We start from the raw sequence: 27,477 nt of genomic DNA on the forward strand, positions 1-27,477 counted from the left end.
TTCAAGGATTTTTCAGATTTTGTTGCCATGGAGGCAGAGATCGCATGCAATCCCATAACCTCTCTACATGCTTTCAGATCCTCTGATTCCAACATAAATAAATGACATTACCAAGAAAACGCTATTGTTTATCACACTCAAGCAGCTACGGACGGTGACCATCAATCATGTGCGCTCTGCCAAGACAGTAGGCATAAGCTTCAGAACTGTTCAAGGTTCACAGTAATGTCTTTAGGAGCTCGACGGAATTGTATCAGAGAGAAAGCGCTTTGCTACGGATGCCTGGAACCGGGCCATGTTGTTAAGAATTGTGACCATAGGCATTTCTGTGAGGTGTGCAGGGCGAGACACCCTACATGTCTCCATAATTTCAACTATGGGACGGAAACCCCCAGACCTTTCACAGCTCCAGAATGAAAACACTAAACTTTATTTGGGTCTAACTTAAAACGTTGTATTCAAGGTGGGAGGAAGTCTCAAGGTGGGAGACTTGACTTCATAATCCGTTTTTGTTTTGTTGACTGAGCATCCTTTCATTTGAATGGTTAAATTGTTTGTTTATACAATGTTTACAAATTCTGTTCTGTGGTTACTTGTTTTGACCGGAAAATCATTGGTGCTTCACACTCTTTTATGACCACCTATGATTTTGGTGGTAGTGTAACAGACCCCGAGACAAAATGCTTTTATTTTGAAAGTCTGTTCAGGCTCACAGGAAGCACGCTCACTCACCAGAGACACAATGACAGATAAAAACAGCCCAGTGTGAATAGGGGGGAAATGTTTGGTCATGTTTGGAACAGATCAATGAAAGAAGTCTATCATCTGAGGAACGGGACGAAACGGACATCCAAATGGATCAAAGTGAGTGCAGAAAAATATCACAGATATGAAATTGAAATGGACCAATTTGGATTTTAATTCTTTGATTTACTTGGTTTAGTGGCTTTCCTGAAACTCATATGGGCGTTGATGCCATGCTTCTGGGACACCTGATAATGGCAGTTTAGCACCTAGCTGGAAGAGGGAACAAGGTGAATAATGTAATTTATGGTTACTGGTTTGTGTCATATTGTTGTGGGATTTTATTGTTGTAGTTTGGTGTTTTTCTTATGTGGTTTTGATATGCACTTTTATTGGTCATTTTTGGAAATGTATTTGTTTATATGATTGCTTTATATTGATTATATGTTCTCTGCTTTGATTTTAGTTTTCACGTTGATTAATAAAGAACCATCATACATCATCAGTCGGCTTCAACCTCATTTACCAGCTCGGTCTGCTACACTGATAAACAATAACATCCGCTACTTTTTGGGACATGTTATACCAATACAGCTGGCACGGGCAACGACCCCATCTGCTGGCCATCTGGCAGAATGGCATCTTAATTAAAGAGCTGATCAACAGTAGGATTCCCCCCACCAAATGTACTTACTGCCAAAACAGTTGCCACCTAAAACAACAAGGCCCAGTTCTGTCAAGCACAGTAAGCCCATCCAAAACAATTCCCTTAAGTCCACAGTTCTCCGGTGACGGCTCATTTACATGAGCTGGCAGGATGCACTGCAGCCACCCAGAAACTATTTGTTTACCACACCCATCCTCTGACAATGGCTTGTTCACCTTCACCGTCTTCGTCAGCAATTATGATCAGGGCTCACCAACATGTCCGTACAGACTTGGTCGTGTTCGTGGCAAATTTTTTGATTTTCTGTTTTACACACCATTATAATGTTCTTACAGTATTTTGACCATAACACTGACTTACTGAATGTCAATCTCCAGGTTTTCACCAGAATAAGTATGGCAATTATTTATTACTACAAGTGGTTCTCAATTCTCAAATGAGGACATGTTGATTGATTGATTGATTGAAATATTTATTAACAGTTTGCAGAATTACAGTACATTTCAAGCACAAACTCAATACAAAGACTGTTAACTGTGAGTGGACAACCTAATTAAGCATTACACTTGTTTACAAGAGGGTCCACCTTGTTCAATTCATCAAAACATTTAGAGACGTACAAATAGACACGTCTATATATAGTCAAAGAACAGAACAGGAATTCATCATAAGGGAGGTAAAAAGGGAAAAGAAACATATACAGTGAGGGGAAAAGGGGGGGGGGGGGGGGGGGGATTCAGATTTTACAGAGGCCAGTTTCGAATTGCAGCCGTCCGTAGGTGCCCTTTGAGAGCGGTTTTGAAGGAGTCAAGGGATTTGCATGTCTTAATGACTGTTGGTAGGGCGTTCCACATTTTGGTGGCATAGGAGTGAAAATAATGTAGTCCCTTGTTTGTGCCGAATCTGGGTTGCACATGGTTCGTTGCATGGTTGCATGGTTCGTTGTTATGGGGGGAGAACTTGAGATAACTTCTTTAGGAAAACTATATTGTCAGTATATTTGGTGGGGCCTACAGGGTGGGAGGCAATACGTCGTGGATCAGCTCCTTGACGTTCAAACCACTTGTAGAATGAAGAAGAGATGTCAGTGATATCAGGGTTTTAAATACAGCTTAGTAAAATGAACAACAACATGCATAATACAAATTAAAACAGAAGTAAGTAAATAACGTAGGTGAATCTAAACTTCCCAAAACTATACTATATATCTACAATTCTTCATTTACTTTCAGACATCTGTCTTCGTCCTGTTCTTCTCCTTCTTTTTTGAAGACTTTTCCACCAGGCTGCTTTTTCCATGTCAGCTTGACGTCTCCACTCACCCCTCGCTGCTTCAGTTTCTCTTTCATCTGAGAGAAAAATACAGTCTTAATTGTTATTCACCTCAACAGACATTAGTCCTCTGGTCCAGCTGTGTTCGGTTTTCGGTGAGATTGAGCCTGGCTCCGACGGGCCCCAAGATACAAACAGATTGTTAGAGACTAACACGCACAGCTGAACTAAATGTTCCAATAATCGCTTCTCTTTACGAACTCAAACGTGCTTTTTATAGGGCTTTTATTAATTCATTATTATTAAACAAAACACATATAACATACATTCACACAGATGGTTTCACTCTCCAGCTGTGTTGTTGGACTTGGACTTACAGACAGTCTAGAGACACTGACCTGCTTCAAGATGGCCTCCATCGCGGCAGGATCATTCAGGTCCACAGTGGGGTCGTCCAGGGTTACCTTCAGTTTAAACACCTGCTTCGGTTCTGTGGAGACGGCCGGGTGCATGTGTTTAGTTAGACATACCAACAGTCAGACACCCTCAAACCCCCAAACCCTAACCTAACCCTACTGTTGTAGGTTTGTTTTTAACCCACAGCCCAGTTGATTTTTAACCCACAGCACGGGTTTGTCTGACTAATGACTGTAGGACTGTTTTTATGTCTAACCAACACATGCACCCCGTGGAGACGAGGGGGGGACTCTATGGAGGCTGTGTTGATGACGCTAAACCTTCTACGTCAAGCATCAGCATTTCTGAACCAGTTGTAATTTGAACAGACTTTGTTGAGACACAGACGTGTACAGTGAGTTGCACTAATCCAGACTGGATGCTACTGATGCTCAATAACAGAACAGTAAACGGTAAGCCTGGGAAAGTCCACATCTACTGGAGCTAAACTCAGTTTCTCTGCAAACAGTAACAGCTACCTGGCCTGGGAGCGTCTTCACATCTGGGCACCGGGCAGTAGTCAAAGCGTGTGTCTGTTATGGTGTAGCACCATGGCCTTCTCTCATCCATTGGATTACGGCAGTAGTTCCCGTCCAGGCCGCTGACAAAAATGTAGGTACAGTATTACTGATAGACAGACAGACAGACAGACAGACATTTTGGCAGGGTGTTCTTACGCGTGTGGGTACTTTTCGGGCGGGCAGTTGTGCTTGTGAGGTGTCTGGGCCGACCAGTTCTGGCACGTTTCACCAGAGACCGTCCGGGCAATGGTCCCCCGATAGTTTTTACCATCGGAAGTGTAGCAGGTCAGCTCGGGTTCGATGGTAGAAGTCTCAGATGCTGAAGACAGGGGAAAAGTAGACTGATGGAGAGGGAAGTCAAGGACCACTAGTGTTGTGGGAGAGAGGCTAGTCTGGGAAACGGAAAGGTGTCCAGTTCTCACCCTGGCCGTGGTCTGTGTGTCAATAAGACCCTTAACCACTAACTGCTCCCCACTCACTTTATTAATAGTGCTCACTGCTCCTAATAGTTGTGATGGTAAATGACAGTGCCCTCAATAACCTCATACCTGTCTAACTATAGTTCTACTTCTCCAAAGTGAGTGACAGCCAGACCCACAACACTAGGGAGCGACCATGATCTGGTACCACCCGACTTTAGAATGAAAACTCATTTTCATTCTACTAATCTGCCACCAACGTGGACTGCTGACACAATCTTTTTATTCTTTACTTTTTTTTTTAACGTAAATCTTCCCTTCATTGTCAATGGCATTTAATGTTTGTGTTGCGGACATTTTGTGGGGACAAAAGCTGTATATAGGAGGGGCAAGCGCCTCTCAAAAATCACACTTGTGTGAAGTGAGGGGCGCTCTTATCATCGTACATCATCATATCATCACAAATCATTCCGGCAAATCACTTTTGGTGTCTTCATCTTTCTGCCCTAACTTTTTATCCCCAAATTCCCAATATGTACTTGGCTCAGCCAATCAAATCATCGCTATGGGGGATCAGCCAATCAAATCATCGTGTTTGTGTTCACACAAATAGACAAAGCTGGGCATAGGAGAGGCTAGCACCCCTCAAAAATTATATAAGCTAAAAGAAAACATAAGTATACATCGATGGCATCATAAATTAAAATGTTCGTGGTCTGTTTTTGAGTTCAGGGAGACAATAGGCTACTGTAGGATCTTTGGAATAGCACAATGTCGGCTAAATTCTGTTTTGGGGTGGATTATCCCTTTATGTAAATATCCATGAATGTTGTAGAACTACTGACCTGACAAAACACTGAAGAACATGAAGAGCTGGCAGATCATGATGCACGATGCCGCCACTGAGAGGCGCTGTTTGTCTTAATTTGTAGAACTGAAAAAGATTCAAGAAGTATAGTCAATTAGTGCAGGAACAAAAGCCCCAAAAGTTGACTATACCCCTCCCCGAGGTATAACAAAACGGGACATAGTTTTTTCATATCTTTAGGATGTCCCGTTCATGAAATGGATTGTCCCGAGATTTACTTTTACTGCAAAAGTCTTAAAATTGATCCATGAAGTGACTCACCACATAGGCAATAAAAAACGCCTATCTGAAAGAGAGAGTTCCAAGTAAATCCTCTGTCATTTTGTACCTGCTGTTTGTTTTTACATCATACTTGCACAAATTGTCTACAGGTAGTGTGCCTACATCCCAGAACAATCAGAATGCCAATATTTGGTTCTAATGTGAATCAGCAGCCTTTTATATAAGGCCTTAAATAGGCGGAAATAGCAAAAAGTTTACTTTTCTGACATTCACTTGTAATTTTGGTCCTACTATTTATCAACAAAATGTGACATTGTTTTTTCATATCTTTAAGATGTCCTCTTCATGAAATGGATGGTCAGAAGTTTTACTTTTACTGCAAAAGTCATTAAATCCATCCATGAAGTGATCCCCACTGAAAGAAACGCCTACCCCCCACCACACACACACACACACACACACACACACACACACGCTATATATTTTTATGTTTACATGGAAATTAGAATGTATTATTTTACTGTCCAATGACACAGGCCAAGTTATTGTGGAACATCTTAGTTGGATATTTCTGATGTGAAATGGCACAAGGGACCCCCACAAAAAGTCCACCCCAAAATGGTGCCCTTTTCTGGGGGTTGGGCACCTTCCCCCTCAGTGCTCTCTGCCCCCAGGATGCCAATATTTGGTTCTATTGTGAATAAGCAACCGTTTATATAAGGCCTTATTGTGACCGCAGGTCGCGTTTACTATGAAATCGTACATTTTTGTCCGTCAGTCAGTGTAACACTCTAAAGCCCCAATATATGTTGCCCAGGTCTCATAACATCACGTGGCATCGGAGATCCCTGATGTCATAGTAAATACAACCTGATGTCGCAATTAAGCCCATACAGTATATGGAGATCCCTGATGTATCAATATTGGCCAGCAACTCTACATCTGACCTCAAACCGCGCCCGGCAGTCGGCGAAAACTAGAGTTCTCAACACGCCTGAAAATGAAGGCCCCCCTCATCAAACCCTTTACACTCAAGACACTGCCCCCGCTGCCACCCTTAGATCTATATGGAGCTGACCTGTTCTGACATTCCATATGTTGATCTGACCTCATCAAACCCTGTACACTCAAGACATGCTCCATATATGGCCAGTACAGAATTCATTCCATATGTTGATCTTACCCCCCATGCCAAAGCGCCAGCGCTCGCCCAGCAGTCACCCAGGTGGATGCGTGCACGTCACCTCGCCCTTTATGACGCGGTCGCTTCTCACCCTCAGGCGTCTTACTGGTTATAAGTGGATCGATCTATCTATCTATCTATCTAACAGTTTTATTTTCAAGAGTTACTTCTAAATGTTCTAATCCTGATCTAATACTGTAAAAGGCCTATACAAACTTAATAACAGGAAATATATTTTGATGCCATGTTTTTAGTTTACTCACATTCATGTGGAATCTAAGGATGTTTCTGTCTTGAGCCTATGCCTCAAAACAGCTGGAATGACAAAATATTGTTATATAAGGCAACATTGTTGTATGCTAGATGTATAGGTGTGAGTGAGGCCTAACGTCTTCTATGGTACTACTTATCAATCAGCAGCTTATTCTCAATGTCATCTTGAGCATCGTGGGGGGAACTGACTGACTGGGGCCAAATTGGTTTCCATAAGCTGCTGATTGTTGATTATTCATTAATAATGGCACACACGGGGGCACGGTGGCACAGTTGGTAGTGCTGTCGCCTCACAGCTAGAAGGTCCTGGGTTCTATTCCCGCTCGGGGCGCTGTGGGTGCTGGCGGCGTGTTTCCTCCTCCGCATCATCAGTGCCCATACCCGAGGCGGGGTTGGCGAAAGGGGCTTTCTGTGTGGAGTTTGCATGTTCTCCCCGTGTCCCCTAGGGTAGGTACCCTCACAAAAAACATGCAGTAATCCTGGTCTCTAAACTGCCTCCCCCTGGCCAGCCGGGGTGCCTGATGGAGGGGAAAGGAACTGGTTGGAATAACGTGTTCCTTCCACACGCTACGTCCAACCAGGGAAACTCCCCCCCTGTCAAGTGTAAAGGAGCAACTTGGACACTCAGGCATGAAGGAAGCATGAGTTCAAGTCCGTTGCTCTCCCCATGTCCCCCATATATGGGGACTAGGTTGGCGGAGGGTGTGTAGAGCCCAGGATCACATTAGATAATTGACACAGGGGTGAAAAATGGGTTAAAAAAATCGTGGGATAAAAATTATTAAAAAAAAAAAAAAGAATGGCACACACAAAGCTGTGAATTCTACAGCATTAAACCATACTGCATTTAGGCTATATGGACCTATAGAATACAACATTAATAATGTGTCATTCTTGATGCTTTCACGTGTAGCGATATTAGGTCCATCTGAGAATAATAGATTCTATATGAATATGAAGTGGCTGGGTAAAAACATATTGTCTCCACCAGGACGAAAGGCATGGCATCTCTATGTTTTTAATCTCTATCTCTATCTTTCTGTCCGTCCGCGTGTGACCGTCATCTGTACAATAAAGAAACAGTTCTTTCAGATTTTTCATATTCCATCCTGACTGGCTAAGATTGACTTCCAGCCCACAATAACCTGTAATTGGTCTGGCGGAGACCTGTACTCTTGAGTGTAACACCTATGATTCTAACCCAGAGTGCCTATAAAACCCTAGCCTGGCTAATAAGCCAGACTCAAATTGCCAGAGGCAATTGTTTTTGACAACGGCTGATTCGTTCTGGCTTATTAGCCAGGCTAATAAAACCCTGCTCATGTACGGTAGACACTACTGTCTACAGACACCTGTAGACACTGGGGTCACTGTATGCACTTTTTTTGGTGCAAAAAGTTAATTGAAGAATTGCATGAATTTGCATTCAAAGTAAATAGATTGATGGTTGATACTGCAGTTTCTATGCTTTTGGCTATTTCTGCCTCTAATAAGGCCTTATATTAAAGCCTGCTGATTCACTATAGAACCAAATATTGGCATTTAGGTTGCTTTAGGATGTACCTGACTAGACCATCTGTGCAAGCATGACATAAAACCAACCATGCAGCAGGTAGAAAATGACTTGGATCTCCCTCTTTCATGATTGAGGCGTTTTTTCATTATGTGGTGAGTCACTTCATGGATTAATTTCATGACTTTTGCAGTAAAAGTAAAACTTGGGACAATCCATTTCATGAAGGGGACATCCTAAAGATATGAAAAAACTATGTCCCATTTAGTTCTAACCCTGATAAAGAGTAGGACAAGTGAATGTTGCTCAGAAAGGTTAACTTTTTGCTATTTCCGCCTATTTAATACCTTATATAAAAGGCTGCTGATTCACAATAGAACCAGATATTGGCATTCTGATTGTGCTGGGATGTAGGCACACTACCTGTAGACCATCTGTGCAAGTATGATGTAAAAACAATCAGCAGGTAGAAAATGACAGAGGATTTACTTGGAACTCCCTCTTTTAGGATAGGCGTTTTTTTGCCTATGTGGTGAGTCACTTCATGGATTAATTTCATGACTTTTGCAGTAAAAGTAAATCTCGGGACAATCCATTTCATGAAGGGGACATCCTAAAGATATGACAAAACGTTGTCCCGTTTTGTTATACCTCGGGGAGGGGTACCTCAAAAACTAAGCCTCTTTTAGAGGGTTTTTTCCTGCACTAAATCACATTGCATGCAAATTAACAACAACTTGATTAACATATACACAAGTACATACAGTAGAATGTTTTAAAGAGTGATTTTCTGTGTTTTAGACTTGGAGCATGGGTAGTAAATAATATTATACAGTACATTAGCCATATAGCCACTCAATGTTATTAAAATCACACCTGTGTGAAGCGAGGGGCGCTCTTATCATCATATGTCATCATACATCATTCTGGCAAATGCTGCCAATCATTAATCAGATTGTTTACACGACAACACTCAAAACTGGCCATTCATTATCAATGGCATTTTTGGTGTTAGGCATTTCCTGCTTTGAAACATCCTTATAGGCCTCTAGTGAACCATGTTTTTGGTGCAGAGTCTGCAGACATGAGGTCATCATCATGGCTTCATTAGGACAAGAGCCTTAGATATAGACAGAGTTACGCAAACTGTGTTCACTTCATGGGGCTTCAGTCCAACATGGCGGCTCTCCTACATAGACTACGCATTGAGCGTGAGGACAACCCACTGGGACAAGTCCTGGACCGGAAGTAGGCAGAAATGCGTTGGACCCTGGGCAAAAGCCAAGCTTTAATGATCTTAAATCCCTTTATTTTAAATTGTTTTGTAGTAATAGTACAACATAAACATTAAAGAGACTTTAGTTGTCACTGTACAGTAACACTACTTTAAAACAGTTGTCATGTTGCACACATGCTCATGTATTTCCAACTCCAGCTTGTCTCAGTTCAGGCTGCATGAACAGCACTCGAGCGCTCGGTTTCTGCCTCTCAACATCGCAACTCTTCTATTAGATGGCTCTGATTAGGACCAATGAATCCGTTCCCAATTTCACTGCATATTATAGGCAATGTGTTCTGGGATTTCAAAGTGCTACTAATGTTCCATACATACATATACGTGATTAAATCTAAAGGTCAATATGATTCTGAAGCTTGGAACTAAATACATATAACTGTACTGTACTGTACTGTACTGTACTGTACTGTACTGTACTGTACTGTGTGATGACTTATTCTTTGACAAAATACATTATCACATATATCACGCTATTTATTCACAGCAGGGTTTTTTACCCCAACATTTTAACAACTCATTCCTTGTTAAGTGTTTGTAGGATGACTAGTTTTAGGCTTGTGTTTCACAACACAAAATTATTATTATTATAATTATTAGCCTACTACTACTACTACTACTACTACTACTACAAATAGAAGCATTCTATGAGCCTATAAGGAGAATAAAGTAAACTATTACCTGTTTCAAGCGTGAACTTCAATCCGTCGTTTGCAGCTTGTTGTAACCCTGGTTTACACTATAACTATTCTGCATGTCATGAGATTTGTCACCTCCTTCTCCCTCCCTCCCTCAATCTTTATGTAAAACAATGCCTTGCATGATTTCCTTTGTCCTTGGTTGATCCGTGTGTGAATGTGAAGCTACATTGACGTCACTATTGGAGACAGGCGATGTGGTCTTTGTCAGTAGGGTTGTTCCGATTGGATCGGGTGATCGGAAATCGGGAGCCGATCACGTCATTTTCAAATGATCAGAATCGGATTGTGAGCCAAAAAACGTGATCGGGACATCCCTAGTATTCAATATTATATCCATATCATGATATTAGACTGGAAATTGTCTGTGATTTTGGATATTGTACTATTGTGATAATATGGCATAAACGTGTTCTATAAAATATAAATTATTGGATCGGGAAAAATCGGTATCGGCTATTTGTCAGCATATCATAAACAACAATTTAGCATATATATATATATATATATATATATATATACACACACATTCATGTTGCCACTCATGATTAGAACGGACTTGAACCCCCAGCCAGCAGGACCCAAACGCAATAATAATGACACGGGCAATGTGTGTCTCTGCTAAAGACTCGCCCATTTTTGGGTGACATATCCTCCCCATGTGGGTGTGATAAACACTTCTTTTCTGGATGGCTGCCTCCTGCCATTCCATGTAAATTAGAGGTGGTAACTGGAGAACTGTGGACTTAATGAGAGAAAGAATTGGACCCGTTTTGGACCCGATAAAACGTCTTATGATGTTGTTGTATATTAGAAACGGCATAATTGATTACCATTCTAAGCTACTAACTAAACCAGAGAAGTATGGAGTTCTCAAAAACAGGACTGCGTCAGATGAAGAAAAGCAGAGAAAATGACGGTCTCATCGGAGTTGTATTTATTGAAACAAAGACAGAGAGCTTCGCCGTGGGCCCTGGGCAGATGCTCAGGACCCCTGTTCTCACCGCCTGGGCGGCCAGTTAAGACTAGTGAATCGTTGCAGTTACTGAGACAATATATACTTTTGCATAGAAGTTGAATACAGGCAGGGTGGAGTTACTTCAGACTGAGTGATTTTACATATTTGGGCATAGGCACAAAAGGTCACAGTATAGGTGTCATTATCCCAGGCTTTTAGAGAATGCGAATAGCACCCACTTGTTTGCAACATTATTATTGACATAGCCTAATTGTTTTGAATATTGTGAAGATATGGATTGTGCAAGACCACAATGTTTTACATACAGGTTCTTAGAGTGTTTTACATAAGATACGGGAGGTGTCCGAGGGAGAGGGAGATTATGAGTCTTAGGCCCTCATTCATCAACCGTGCGTACGCCAAAATATGGGTGTACGCCGAAATTACCGCAATTTTCAGCATTTACGATTTGCGCCAAAGTTTGAATTTGAACTTGAGCCAAGACAAAAATCACGTCTGGTCGGGAGCTGTCGTACGCTTTGTCCTCACCTGTTTTTCTGTCGTAGAACAGCGGAGCAGCATTGTTTGACCAGCTGAGAGGCTGTCACAGGCATCTAAACATATGTATTCACTCCTAAAATGTTTATATAAAACTGTATAGGTATATATGGGCTAAATACATATAAGATAATCGCGCAATTAAAAACAATGTTGCAAGTTAGATGCTTAAGCCATTTAAACAGTGTTTTGCATGAGCGCATACATGCAAGGATTTGGGCTGTCTGTGCTGAAATATTTCCATGACGGGACGTTGGAGAGTAGGCTACTATAGGCTAGTGCAGCTGCGGAGAGTCCCAACGTGGGTAGCCTACTGTAGCCTAATCTACAGCAGGCCGATGTCTTTCTGGAGTTACGGTATGTGCAATCTCCTCCTCGTTTAATAAACCCGACGCGTGGCTCGAATGCCAAATGTACCGTGCCAGCGCAAGTGGGAACCGCATCGGAGATAGGTAGGCTACCCAGCCAGCCCACCACCACCAGTGCCCAGCCACTGCAGCGACTGTGAGGCAATGGTCAGTTGGTCACAGTGACGGACGGACCACAGTGATAGAGAGAGACAGACAGACAGGACAGGAGGAGCACCTATGCAAAACAGCAGCGTGTGTGCCTATTTGTTATTTAATTCATGGTTCACAGGTTCAGGTTTTCGTTCACTAATATATCTTGTTGTATTTTAAATTAAAAAGACTTAAATTTAATATACAACTAACAACACACAGTGACAGTTGCTTGCAAATTGCGATGCGTGCGTGCGTGCGTGCGTGCGGGGGGGGTGAGGCGGGCAGAAGGGAAGCGAAGCGAGAGGAGAAACAGACAGGGTAGGCCTTTATACAGCTTTATTTAATTCATGCAGGTTTATTTATTTAAGATACAACAAGTTGCAAGTTGCCTTAGTTGCGTGTGCGTGCGTCTGTGTATGAGAGAGGGGGCAGCGAGGGAACCTTTTTTTCCTGTAACCATGGTTTCCAGGTCGTATTGCAGTTGTTCATGTCGCAAAAACGAGGGCGAGGCTTGATTTCATAGGGCGTGCCAGATTGATTTCAGCCGTCACATTTATTACTGCTAGGAATGAAATTAGGAAGGTTCAGCTGTCTGCGATCACTTTATAAATGCCGACCCGACGTGGGTGTACTACGAAAACTACACTCGAATTTGGGGCAGAATTTACACTCAATTGATAAATGAGGGCCTTAGTCTCTCACACGCACAAGCCGTCTTTCACAGGCCCCATTTCACTACTGTGACCTGGCCGACTTTCATTTCTGGTTCAAACTGATTGTAACAGACCCTGAGACAAAATGCTTTTATTTTGAAAGGCTGTTCAGGCTCACAGGAAGCACGCTCACTCACCAGAGACACAATGACAGATAAAAACAGCCCAGTGTGAATAGGGGGGAAATGTTTGGTCATGTTTGGAACAGATCAATGAAAGAAGTCTATCATCTGAGGAACGGACATCCAAATGGATCAAAGTGAGTGCAGAAAAATATCACAGATATGAAATTGAAATGGAACAATTTGGATTTTAATTCTTTGATTTACTTGGTTTAGTGGCTTTCCTGAAACTCATATGGGCGTTGATGCCATACTTCTGGGACACCTGATAATGGCAGTTTAGCACCTAGCTGGAAGAGGGAACAAGGTGAATAATGTAATTTATGGTTACTGGTTTGTGTCATATTGTTGTGGGATTTTATTGTTGGTGTTGGTGTTTTTCTTATGTGGTTTTGATATGCACTTTTATTGGTCATTTTTGGAAATGTATTTGTTTATATGATTGCTTTATATTGATTATATGTTCTCTGCTTTGATTTTAGTTTTCACGTTGATTAATAAAGAACCATCATACATCATCAGTCGGCTTCAACCTCATTTACCAGCTCGGTCTGCTACACTGATAAACAATAACATCCGCTACTTTTTGGGACATGTTATACAAATACGGCTGGCATGGGCAACGACCCCATCTGCTGGCCATCTGGCAGAATGGCATCTTAATTAAAGAGCTGATCAACAGTAGGATTCCCCCCACCAAATGTACTTACTGCCAAAACAGTTGCCACCTAAAACAACAAGGCCCAGTTCTGTCAAGCACAGTAAGCCCATCCAAAACAAGTCCCTTAAGTCCACAGTTCTCCGGTGACGGCTCATTTACATGAGCTGGCAGGATGCACTGCAGCCACCCAGAAACTATTTGTTTACCACACCCATCCTCTGACAATGGCTTGTTCACCTTCACCGTCTTCCTCAGCAATTATGATCAGGGCTCACCAACATGTCCGTACAGACTTGGTCATGTCCGTGGCAAATTTTGCGATTTTCTGTTTTACACACCATTATAATTCTTATTTTGACCATAACACTGACTTACTGAATGTCAATCTCCAGGTTTTCACCAGAATAAGTATGGCAATTATGTATTACTACTAGTGGTTCTCAATTCTCAAATGAGGACATGTTGATTGATTGATTTAAATATTTATTAACAGTTTGCAGAATTACAGTACATTTCAAGCACAAACTCAATACACTGAGACTGACTAAGACTGTTAACTGTGAGTGGACAACCCAATTAAGCATTACACTTGTTTACAAGAGGGTCCACCTTGTTCAATTCATCAAAACATTTAGAGACGTACAAATAGACACGTCTATATATAGTCAAAGAACAGAACAGGAATTCATCATAAGGGAGGTAAAAAGGGAAAAGAAACATATACAGTGAGGGGAAAAAGGGGTGGGTGGTGGGGATTCAGATTTTACAGAGGCCAGTTTCGAATTGCAGCCGTCCGTAGGTGCCCTTTGAGAGCGGTTTTGAAGGAGTCAAGGGATTTGCATGTCTTAATGACTGTTGGTAGGGCGTTCCACATTTTGGTGGCATAGGGAGCGAAAATAATTTAGTCCCTTGTTTGTGCCGAATCTGGGTTGCACATGGTTCGTTGCATGGTTGCATGGTTCGTTGTTATGGGGGGAGAACTTGAGATAACTTCTTTAGGAAAACTATATTGTCAGTATATTTGGTGGGGCCTACAGGGTGGGAGGCAATACGTCGTGGATCAGCTCCTTGACGTTCAAACCACTTGTAGAATGAAGAAGAGATGTCAGTGATATCAGGGTTTTAAATACAGCTTAGTAAAATGAACAACAACATGCATAATACAAATTAAAACAGAAGTAAGTAAATAACGTAGGTGAATCTAAACTTCCCCAAACTATACTATATATCTACAATTCTTCATTTACTTTCAGACATCTGTCTTCGTCCTGTTCTTCTCCTTCTTTTTTGAAGACTTTTCCACCAGGCTGCTTCTTCCATGTCAGCTTGACGTCTCCACTCACCCCTCGCTGCTTCAGTTTCTCTTTCATCTGAGAGAAAAATACAGTCTTAATTGTTATTCACCTCAACAGACATTAGTCCTCTGGTCCAGCTGTGTTGTTGGACTTGAACCTACAGACAGTCTAGTAACACTGACCTGCTTCAAGATGGCCTCCATCACGGCAGGATCATTCAGGTCCACAGTGGGGTCGTCCAGGGTCAGCTTCAGTTTCAACACCTGCTTCGGCTCTGTGGAGACGAGTGTTTAGTTAAGAGACGAGACGAGGGGGGGACGCTATGGAGGCTGTGTTGATGATGATGCTAAAGCATCAGCATTTCTGAACTAGTTGTAATTTGAACAGACTTTGTTGAGACACACACACACACACACACACACACACACACACGTACAGTGAGGTGCACTAATCCAGACTGGATGCTACTGATGCTCAATAACAGAACAGTAAACGGTAAGCCTGGGAACGTCCACATCTACTGGAGCTAAACACAGTTTCTCTGTAAACATTAACAGCTACCTGGCCTGGGAGTGTCTTCACATCTGGGCACCGGGCAGTAGTCCCAGCGTGTGTCTGTTAATCTGTTAATGTAGCACCATGGCATTCTAGTCGAACCGTCTGGATTACGGCAGTAGTTCCCGTCCAGGCCGCTGACAAAAATGTAGGTAGGGGAGAACGGGGTAAGATTAACCACTTTTTGCTTAAGTTGTCCTGGAAGCAAGGCAAAATGAGATGGCAGTAAAATCTAATGATCTACCCATATTTTAGGATGTCTTCTATCAATTGAAATGATGAGTAAGCATCTATGACAAAGGGCCATGAAAATATGACCTTTTTTAAAAAAAGTGTTCATGTGGCTCAATTTGCCCCAGGTAAGGGGTAAGTTGATCCAAGTCGAGGGGCAAGTCGAACCACATGATATTTTAATGTTAAAAGCTTAAACTTGAACAGATAATGTATTCACTTATCAAAAATAATATAACAGTTTTCCCTTTTGGCAAATAGTCTTATTTGTTTATTTATTATTTAAACAATATTAAGACAATTAAATAAAGTTTGTTATTCAGAACCTTATATTTGCAATATTGTTAATACAATATTGCAAACTTCTCTTAAATGAGTATGTACAGTACATGCAAATTAAAGGTCATTGAGTATAATTTGAGTAGCAAAGACTTAATACAAAAATATGAATAGTTATTCCCATTGACTCAATTTACCCCTGGACATTGGCTCATCTTACCCATAGCCACCATTTTAGAAAACAATGACTAGAATAAGCTACTTCAGACAATTTAATTGCTAAATGATTCACATGGTTCTTTCCATTGGCAAATCATCAACGTGTATGATATTACATTTTAGACCTAGGTACATTTTGCTTTGTACCTGTATAACAGTCATTTTACATGATGTGTCGAAATTTTACTTTACCGACAAAAAACAACTTTTTGTGTAAAATAATGTTTTCTACTTTCCCCATGTGCTTCCCAACTTCACAGCCAGGTGTAAATGATGGATGCTTACTAGATTTAAGGTCACATGGCAACGCAGGTTTCTATGACAGACAGACAGACAGACAGACATTTTGGCAGGGTGTTCTTACTCGCGTGGGTACTTTTCAGGCAGGAAGCCGTGACTGTGAGGTGTCTGGGCCGACCAGTTCTGGCACGTTTCGCCAGAGACCGTCTGGGCAATGGTCCCCCGATAGTTTTTACCATTGGAAGTGTAGCAGGTCAGCTCGGGTTCGATGGTAGAAGTCTCAGATGCTGAGGACAGGGGAAAAGTAGACGGATGGAGAGGGAAGTCAAGGACCACTAGTGTTGTGGGAGAGAGGCTAGTCTGGGAAACAGAAAGGTGTCCAGTTCTCACCCTGGCCGTGGTCTGTGTGTCAATAAGACCCTTAACCACTAACTGCTCCCCACTCACTTTATTAATAGTGCTCACTGCTCCTAATAGTTGTGATGGTAAATGACAGTGCCCTCAATACCCTCATACCTGTCTAACTAGTTCTACTTCTCCAAAGTGAGTGACAGCCAGACCCACAACACTAGGGAGCGACCATGATCTGGTACCACCCGAATTTAGAATGAAAACTCATTTTCATTCTACTATTATCTGCTACAAACGTGGAAAGCTGACACAATATTTGTATTCTTTACTCTTTTTTGGGGACGTAAATCTTCCCTTCATTGTCAATGGCATTTAATGTTTGTGTTGCGGACATTTTGTGGGGACAAAAGCTGTATATAGGAGGGGCAAGCGCCCCTCAAAAATCACACTTGTGTGAAGTGAGGCGCTCTTATCATCGTACATCATCATATCATCACAAATCATTCCGGCAAATCACCTTTGGTGTCATCTTTCTGCCCAAACTTTTTATCCCCAAATTCCCAATATGTACTTGGCTCAGCCAATCAAATCATCGCTATGGGGGATCAGCCAATCAAATCATCGTGTTTGTGTACACACAAATAGACAAAGCTGGGCATAGGAGAGGCTAGCACCCCTCAAAAATTATATAAGCTAAAATAAAACATAAGTATACATCGATGGCATCATAAATTCAAATGTTCGTGGTCTGGTTTTGAGTTCAGGGATACAATAGGCTACTGTAGGATCTTTGGAATAGCACAATGTCGGCTAAATTCTGTTTTGGGGTGGATTATCCCTTTATGTAAATATCCATGAATGTTGTAGAACTACTGACCTGACAAAACACTGAAGAACATGAAGAGCTGGCAGAACATGATGCACGATGCCGCCACTGAGAGGCGCTGTTTGCCTTAATCTGTAGAACTGAAAAAGATTCAAGAAGTATAGTCAACCACATTGCATGCAAATTAACAACAACTTGATTAACATATACACAAGTACATACAGTAGAATGTTTTAAAGAGTGATTTTCTGTGTTTTAGACTTGGAGCATGGGTAGTAAATAATATTATACAGTACATTAGCCATAGCCACTCAATGTTATTAAAATCACACCTGTGTGAAGCGAGGGGCGCTCTTATCATCATACGTCATCATACATCATCTCATTCTGGCAAATGCTGCCAATCATTAATCAGATTGTTTACATGACAACACTCAACACTCAAAACTGGCCATTCATTATCAATGGCATTTTTGGTGTTAGGCATTTCCTGCTTTGAAACATCCTTATAGGCCTCTAGTGAACCATGTCTTTGGTGCAGAGTCTGCAGACATGAGGTCATCATCATGGCTTCATTAGGACCAGAGCCTTAGATATAGACAGAGTTACGCAAACTGTGTTCACTTCATGGGGCTTCAGTCCAATGGCGGCTCTTCTACATAGACTACGCATTGAGCGTGAGGACAACCAACTGGGACAAGTCCTGGACTGGATGTAGGCAGAAATGCATTGGACTCAGGGCAAAAGCCAAGCTTTAATGATCTTAAATCCATTTATTTTAAATTGTTTTGTATAGTAATAGTACAACATAAACATTAAAGAGACTTTAGTTGTCACTGTATAATAGGCTACTTTAAAACCGTTGTCATGTTGCACACTTAAAATAGCGCCACCCTCGTTGAAAACAATGTATTTCCAACTCCAGCTTGTCTCAGTTCAGGCTGCATGAACAGCTCTCGAGCGCTCGGTTTCTGCCTCTCAACATCGCAACTCTTCTATTAGATGGCTCTGATTACTTACTTACTTAATCCTCTTGGTTCCGGTGGAACATAAGGCTGACTATCTGCTTCCATCTGGTCCTATCCTTAATCCTCTTGGTTCCGGTGGAACATAAGGCTGACTATCTGCTTCCATCTGGTCCTATCCTGTGCAGCATGTTGAGCCTAATCGCCCCATGTCAGATTTGCCATCTTCAGTTCTGAGGTCACCGTTCTCCGCCAGGTTGTTTTTGGCCTCCCTTGTTTCCTCTTTCCAGGTGGGGTCCATCTTAGGGCTACTTTAGGAATGCTGTTCTGATCCATTCGAAGGACATGTCTGAGCCGTCTGTGTTTGATTTCCAGTACCACATTGTAACAGTTTGTCTTTAGGTACAGGTCCTCGTTGGAGATCTTTTCTAGCCAAAAGATGCGACATATCTTCCGGAGGCACCCATTGTGGAATGAGTTGATTTTATTCATGTCGCTCTCTCAACCACTCGCCAGCATTCTGAGCCATACAGCAAAACTGACTTAACGTTGCTGTTATACAGTTTGATCTTCGTTTTTAGGCTGTATTGCTTAGATTTCCAGATGGTCTGGAGGCTTGCAAATGTGCTGCGAGCTTTTCCGAGCCTTATACTGATGTCCCTGCTGCACGCATTGTCCTTACTGAGGAGACTTCCCAGATACGTGAACTCCTCAACGTAGTCAAGGGGGTTACCATCCACAGTGATTGGTACATGTGGTGTTGGGTGTGTGCACATCACTTGGGTTTTGGAGATGTTGATGTTCAGACCTATCTGCTTAGCAAATCGGTCAGTCCTATCCGTCTTCTCTTGCAGGTGGGTGTGATTGGTGGAGAGAACAGCAAGGTCATCAGCATAATCAAGATCTTCTAGCTGGGTGAAGAGAGTCCACTGGATGCCTCTGGGCTTATCTGAGATGGTCTTACGCATGGTCCAGTCAATGGCGATCAGGAAGAGTATGGGGGAGATGATACATCCCTGGCGTACACCATATTCCACAGGGAACGATTCTGTGAGATTGCCATTGACAATGACACTGCACTGCAATTGATGATAAAACATCTTAATCAATGCAGTCATCTTTGGAGGGACGCCATAGGATTCTACAATCTTCCACAACGTATGACAGTGCAAGCTATCAAAAGCTTTCCGGAAATCTATGAAGTTGATGTATAATGGACTGTTCCACTCCAGGCATTGCTCAATGATGTTCCTTATTGTGAATATTTGATCTGTGCACCCTCTTCCTTTCCTGAAGCCTGCAGATGGCTCTGATTAGGACCAATGAATCCGTTCCCAATTAATTTCACTGCATATTATAGGCAATGTGTTCTGGGATTTCAAAGTGCTACTAATGTTCCATACATACATATAAGTGATTAAATCTAAAGGTCAATATGATTCTGAAGCTTGGAAATAAATCTGTACTGTACTGTACTGTACTGTACTGTACTGTACTGTACTCTACTCTACTCTACTCTACTCTACTCTACTCTACTCTACTCTACTGTACTGTGTGATGACTTATTCTTTGACAAAATACATTATCACATGGGCTATTTATTCACAGCAGGGTTTTTTCCCCCCCAACATTTTTAACAACTCATTCCTTGTTGAAAGTGTTTGTATAGGATGACTAGTTTTAGGCTTTTTGTGTTAGGCTACAACACAACATTATTATTATTATAATTATTAGCCTACTACTACTACTACTACTACTACTACTACTACTACAAATAGAAGCATTCTATGAGCCTATAAGGAGAATAAAGTAAACTATTACCTGTTTCAAGCGTGAACTTCAATCCGTCGTTTGCAGCTTGTTGTAACCCTGGTTTACACTATAACTATTCTGCATGTCATGAGATCTATATCACCTCCTTCTCCCTCCCTCCCTTAATCTTTATGTAAAACAATGCCTTGCATGGGTTTCCTTTGCCCTTGGTGACCTGTGTGTGGATGTGAAGCTACATTGACAGGAGACAGGCGATGTGGTCTTTGTCAGTAGGGTTGACCCGATTGGATCGGGTGATCGGAAATCGGGAGCCGATCACGTAACTTTCAAATGATCAGAATAGGATTGGGAGCCAAAAACGTGATCGGGACATCCCTAGTATCAATATTATATCCATATCATGATATTAGACGGGAAATTGTCTGTGATTTGGGATATTGTACTATTGTGATATGATAAACGTGTTCTATAAAATATATATTATTGGATCGGGAAAAATCGGTATCGGCAGATGCTCATGATTAGAACGGACTTGAACCCCCAGCCAGCAGGACCCAAACGCAATAATAATGACACGGGCAATGTGTGTCTCTGCTAAACACATCCTCCCCATGTGGGTGTGATAAACACTTATTTTCTGGATGGCTGCCTCCTGCCATTCCATGCAAATTAGAGGTGGTAACTGCAGAACTGTGGACTTATTGAGAGAAAGAATTGGACCCGTTTTGTTTTGGGGGCGAGAACTGCAGGGCACTTGTCTTGAGATAACTGGACTGCAGGTTGTGAGTTTTCTTTAGGAAAACTACTTTGTCAGTGGATCTGAGGATCAGCTTCTTGACGCTCAAACCACAACAGTGAAAACAACATGCATCAACTAAAGGTCTTAATCCTGAGTGAAACTGCTGGAACTAACCTTCAGATTCCAAGACAGAAGCTCTATAACTACCATCCTGCAGAGCCCCTGATGCATCATGGAACCCCGATAGAAAAGCAGCCATGCGGGACCCTGCTTGCTTGACCAAAGTCAAAGTCGTACGCTTAGTCACAGACGTTACCGCAGTCAAATTTGTAATCCGCATTTGACCCATCTCTTGGAACGGTGAGCCGCAGCGTGCGCCGCGCTCGGGAATCATTAGTTGATTTGACCCCCAATCCAACCCATTGATGCTGAGTGCAAGGCATAGGGAGGCATTGGGTCCCATTTTTACTGTCTTTGGTATGACCCGGCCGGGGATCGAACCCCCGACCTCCCAGTTTCAGGGCGGACACTCTGACCACAAGGCCACTGTCTGGTCAACAAGGCCACTGTCTGGTCACAAGGCCACTGTCTGGTCCATGATGTTTTACATATGGTTCTTCGAGTGTTTTACATAAGAGACATGGGAGGGGTCCGAGGGAGAGGGAGATGATGAGTCGTACTCTTATGACATGCAGAAGCTATAGTGTGTAAAGGTGATTACAAACAAGCTGCAATTGGAATCATCAACGCAAAATACGGATTGAAATTCACACTTTAAACAGGTAATAGTTGGATTATTCTCCATAGTTCTGTTATAGATTCATAGATTCTATTTGTAGTAGTAATAGTAGTAGTAGTAAATAGGCTAGTAATTTCACCCTGCTGTGATCTAGCCCATACTTATTTAGTCAAAGAATAAGTCATAATACTCTACAGTAGGCTACTCATAATTATTAACCCATTTTGGACTGAGGTCGATAAAAAAAGGCTTCTAAATCCTAACATTTTTCTGAAAAACCTTCTGGTGCTCAACCTTTTTCATGTCAAGGACCACCAGAATTATCTCTATTGGGCCCCGGACCCCCCCATCTCAAAATATGTAGTTCCAGGGACCCCCCCCCCCCCCCCCCCCCCCCCCAGAAGCAAATATTTTCGTTAAAAAGGTTCGCTCTGAAATATATATATTCAATGATTTGCGCCACATTTTAACGATTTTTTTCAAAAATAGCAGACCTACAAGCTCGTAGCGCGCCACTCGGTGGCGCGCTATGAGCTTGTAGATCTGCTATTTTTCAATAGCTAAATTATAACAATGTTTAAAACAAAGTTCAAACAAAGTGCATATGCTAAATTAATGTCACTTTTGAAAATGACAATTCCAGGAGAACACATGAATTGCCTCTATTTGACAGACTATGATTCCAGGAGAACACATGAATTGCCTCTATTTGACAGACTATCCAGGAGAACACATGAATTGCCTCTATTTGACAGACTATGCAGTGAAATGAATTAGTCCCTGTAAGTCCTACTGGAGGCTCTGTGTGGCTCACTGTAGGCCTATGTTTCAAAGCAGGAAATGCAAACGGACATATTTTCATAAACTTGAGTATGACTGTTGTCAGGTAGGCATGAATATATCATTCTATATTATATTATTATTATTTTATTATATTATATATATTATATATCAATATCATTGGCTTGAATATTTTTTTTCTACTACCCATACACTTAAAACAAATCACTGATTAAAACATTTAAAACATTCTATCTAGTGTATATTTTAACAATTCCATTGTTGTTGTTCTTTTTAAGTAAAGTGTCATCAGTGCCCATACCGAGGCGGGGTTGGCGAAAGGGCCTTTCTGTGTGGAGTTTGCATGTTCTCCTTGTGTCCCCTAGGGTAGGTACCCTCACATGTTCTCCCCATGTCCCCTAGGGTAGGTACCCTCACATGTTCTCCCCGTGTCCCCTAGGGTAGGTACCCTCACATGTTCTCCCCGTGTCCCCTAGGGTAGGTACCCTCACATGTTCTCCCCGTGTCCCCTAGGGTAGGTACCCTCACATGTTCTCCCCGTGTCCCCTAGGGTAGGTACCCTCACATGTTCTCCCCGTGTCCCCTAGGGTAGGTACCCTCACATGTTCTCCCTGTGTCCCCTAGGGTAGGTACCCTCACATGTTCTCCCCATGTCCCCTAGGGTAGGTACCCTCACATGTTCTCCCCATGTCCCCTAGGGTAGGTACCCTCACATGTTCTCCCCGTGTCCCCTAGGGTAGGTACCCTCACATGTTCTCCCCGTGTCCCCTAGGGTAGGTACCCTCACATGTTCTCCCCGTGTCCCCTAGGGTAGGTACCCTCACATGTTCTCCCCGTGTCCCCTAGGGTAGGTACCCTCACATGTTCTCCCCGTGTCCCCTAGGGTAGGTACCCTCACATGTTCTCCCTGTGTCCCCTAGGGTAGGTACCCTCACATGTTCTCCCCATGTCCCCTAGGGTAGGTACCCTCACATGTTCTCCCCGTGTCCCCTAGGGTAGGTACCGTCACATGTTCTCCCCGTGTCCCCTAGGGTAGGTACCCTCACATGTTCTCCCCGTGTCCCCTAGGGTAGGTACCCTCACATGTTCTCCCTGTGTCCCCTAGGGTAGGTACCCTCACATGTTCTCCCCATGTCCCCTAGGGTAGGTACCCTCACATGTTCTCCCCGTGTCCCCTAGGGTAGGTACCCTCACATGTTCTCCCCGTGTCCCCTAGGGTAGGTACCCTCACATGTTCTCCCCGTGTCCCCTAGGGTAGGTACCCTCACATGTTCTCCCCGTGTCCCCTAGGGTAGGTACCCTCACATGTTCTCCCCGTGTCCCCTAGGGTAGGTACCCTCACATGTTCTTCCCGTGTCCCCTAGGGTAGGTACCCCCACAAAAAACATGCAGTAATCCTGGTCTCTAAACTGTCTCCCCCTGGCCAGCCGGGGCGCCTGATGGAGGGGAAAGGAACTGGTTGGAATAACGTGTTCCTTCCACGCGCTACGTCCAACCAGGGAAACTCCCCCCTGTCACGTGTAAAGGAGCAATTTGGACACTCATGCATGAAGGAAGCATGAGTTCAAGTCCGTTGCTCTCCTCAGGTGGGTGGAGGGTGTGTAGAGCCCAGGATTACAATAGATAATTGACACAGGGGTGAAAAATGGGTCACAAAATTGTGGGATAAAAATTATAAGGAAAAAACCCCCACAAAAACCCCACCTGTAGTTGAGGACAATGACGACAAGGTACTAGAGGTTTATATGCGTGCAATGTGACAGTTGCACTTGTTGAATCTTGAAATTTCAGTTCTGCAAATTAAGACAAACAGCGCCTCTCAGTGGCGGTATCGTGCATCATGTTTTGCCAGCTCTTCATGCTCTTCAATGTGTTGAAGTAGTAGTAGGCCCACAACGTCCACAAATGGGTCCCGACTCACTGTCTGGGAAACAGTGCTTTAAAGCAGGGGTTCTCAACCTGGGGGTCACGACCCCTCGGGGGTCTGTTGCCAAATTATTTTGGGGGGATTATCTTTTTCCTTTTGCATCTGAATGGATGGAAAATGGAAATTAAGAGTTTACATACAGTACACATAGTACATGCATAAACTTTCCTTAATGATTATATTTATATCTGGTTTCAGTATTTATGATTTATGTATTTTCTCTAGCCTATTATTATTAAGGTTATTGTAGCGGCCATTCTTGCCCTGATGAAGACCTTGTTGGTCGAAACATGTTGGCAGTTGCCTTTTTTAATTTAATAAAGGCGTTCCTCATTTTTAACTTTGAGTGCCCGGATCCTCTCTCTTTTTATCTATTGTAGCGGTCAGTTTGTATTGGGAATTTGGGGGTGGGGAGGGGGCGCCGGGCGCAAGACATGGCCAACGCATTTCCGGGGGTCCCCAGCCAAAGAAAACGTTTAAAGGATGGTATGAGGGCAGTCCACATTTTAGTGGAAGAGTAGTAGAATGAGAATTTTCCCACATTTGTTTTAAATTTGGGTCGGACCAGATCATATTTAGAATTAGATGCATGCTATGTAGACATGATGCCAGGTCAATGATGACCCTGGTCCTTGATTTCCCTCTCCATCCATCTACTTTTTCCCCGTCTGTCCTCAGCATCTGCCGTCGAACCCGAGCTGACCTGCTACACTCTCGATGGCAGAAACTACCGGGGGACCGTCGCCATTACGGTCTCTGGCAGAACCTGCCAGAGTTGGTCGTCCCAGACACCTCACGTACACGCCAACAGGCCAGAATCCCACCCGAGCAAGTAAGAAACACCCTGCCAAAATGTCTGTCTGTCTGTTTGTCTGTCTGTCTGTTGTGAGCTCGGAGATCGGCTATTTTCAGCATGCAACCAAGTGTAAAATGACTTATACTGGATCTCTTGTCCACTAGTCCCTTCCTAACATTTTAGTCTAGTTTTTATTTGTTGACGAAATTGTCAATATATTTAGTCTTAGTTTTAGTCATAGCTTAGTTTTCATGTAGTTTCCATTCAGTTTTCTGCAGTGAAAAAAGGTAGTCGACGAACATTTTTTTGTCATAGTATTAGTTTGTCATAGTATTAGTTTGTCATAGTATTAGTTTGTCATAGTATTAGTCGACGAAATCAACACTGGTCACTCTGTCCATCCATGACTGCCTATACCTGCCTTTCTGTGTTTCTACATACATGTTTTGTCAGAGGCCTGGACAAGAACTACTGCCGTAATCCAGACGGTGAGAGAAGGCCATGGTGCTACACCATAACAGACACACGCTGGGAGTACTGCCCGGTGCCCAGATGTGAAGACGCTCCCAGGCCAGGTAGCTGTTACTGTTTACAGAGAAACTGAGTTTAGCTACAGTAGATGTGGACGTTCCCAGGCTTACCGTTTACTGTTCTGTTATTGAGCATCAGTAGCATCCAGTCTGGATTAGTGCACCTCACTGTACACGTGTGTGTGTTTCTCAACAAAGTCTGCTCAAATTACAACTAGTTCAGAAATGCTGATGCTTGACGTAGAGACAGAGTCCCCCCCTCGTCTCCACAGAATCCCCCGTCGTTCCCACAGAGCCGAAGCAGGTGTTTAAAGTGAAGGTGACCCTGGACGACCCCACTGTGGACCTGAATGATCCTGCCGTGATGGAGGCCATCTTGAAGCAGGTCAGTGTCTCTAGATTCAAGATTATCTAGATTCAATTCTCTGGGTTCAAGTCCAAGTCCAACATCACAGACCAGAGCACAAATGTCTGTTGAGGAGAATTTATTTATGTATTATTATTATTTATTTATTTTATTATTCTTTATTTACCCAGGGAAGTAGCTGAGCACAGGTGCTCATTTTCAGCAACGCCCTGCACATAGAAACACACACATTAAAACCCGGGAGCTGACCAGTACAACCACAGTCTTATACTGTTGGCCACTAAGCAGCTCCAGGGGGAGCAGTTGGGGGTTCAGTGCCTTGCTCAAGGGCACTTCAGCGGTGTTGGGTGAGTGATGACAATCACTTCCCCACCCAGATTTTTCCTGCCCGTCCAGGGAATCGAACCAGCAACCTTTCGGCAACAAGGGCACTCCTCTAACCCTTAGGCCACCGCTACCCAAATAACAAGACTGTCTCTCTCTTTCAGGTGAAAGAGAAACTGAAGCAGCGAGGGGTGAGTGGAGACGTCAAGCTGACATGGAAGAAGCAGCCTGGTGGAAAAGTCTTCAAAAAAGAAGGAGTAGAACAGGACGACGACAGATGTCTGAAAATAAATTCTTATGTGTGAAGAATAGATATATTAGTATAGTTCAGGGAAGTTTTACTTAACCCATTTTGGGTGGGAACCCCTTTTGGTGTTAGCATTATGTTATGCTTTAGCTATTGAAAAATAGCAGATCTACAAGCTCGTAGCGCGCCACCGAGTGGCGCGCTACGAGCTTGTAGGTCTGCTATTTTTGAAAAGTCGTGAAAATGCGGCACAAATCTTTGAATAAATATATATATTCTTTCAGAAGACTTCTTTTCTTCTTCTTTTTTGACGTTTATTTACAGCAGTTGCACTGAGGAACACTTTAGTATTATGCATTTTGTTTTCTATGTTCATTTAACTGTATTTAAAACCCTGACAGCACCGACCTCTCTTCTTCATTCATTCTTTTAAAGATTTGTTTTTCTTTTGGGGCATGTGCCCTTTTGCCTCAAAGTGCCCCTTTCACCCCCTAAACAAAATGACAGGCTGTGGGGGGGAAAAAAATAAGGACCACAGATGATCCGTGGCCTTTATCAATATTATATATTTTAACGATTACATTGTAATGAGAACATACTTATTGCTTAATTGACTGTCCAATGACAT

The 27,477-nt window shown here is 42.8% G+C and overlaps 1 protein-coding gene across 2 annotated transcripts; it reads left to right on the forward strand.

The window, feature by feature from the left end:
- Positions 1-781: 781 nt before the first annotated feature.
- Positions 782-27,127, forward strand: LOC306913668 (plasminogen-like). Of its 2 annotated transcripts, none has more exons than XM_079490467.1 (5): positions 782-864; positions 25,264-25,417; positions 25,835-25,956; positions 26,184-26,296; positions 26,767-27,127. In XM_079490467.1, exons 1-5 carry the CDS (start codon positions 855-857, stop codon positions 26,905-26,907), a joined length of 540 nt encoding a protein of 179 aa, XP_079346593.1. In that variant the 5' UTR covers positions 782-854; the 3' UTR covers positions 26,908-27,127. The 2 variants fall into 2 exon arrangements, with proteins under 2 accessions (XP_079346593.1, XP_079346594.1); XM_079490468.1 differs by lacking the exon at positions 782-864 and adding an exon at positions 13,107-13,121.
- Positions 27,128-27,477: the final 350 nt, after the last annotated feature.

The sequence above is a fragment of the Electrona antarctica genome, assembly GCF_951216825.1.
Source record: "Electrona antarctica genome assembly, chromosome: 21".
Taxonomy (NCBI): domain Eukaryota; kingdom Metazoa; phylum Chordata; class Actinopteri; order Myctophiformes; family Myctophidae; genus Electrona; species Electrona antarctica.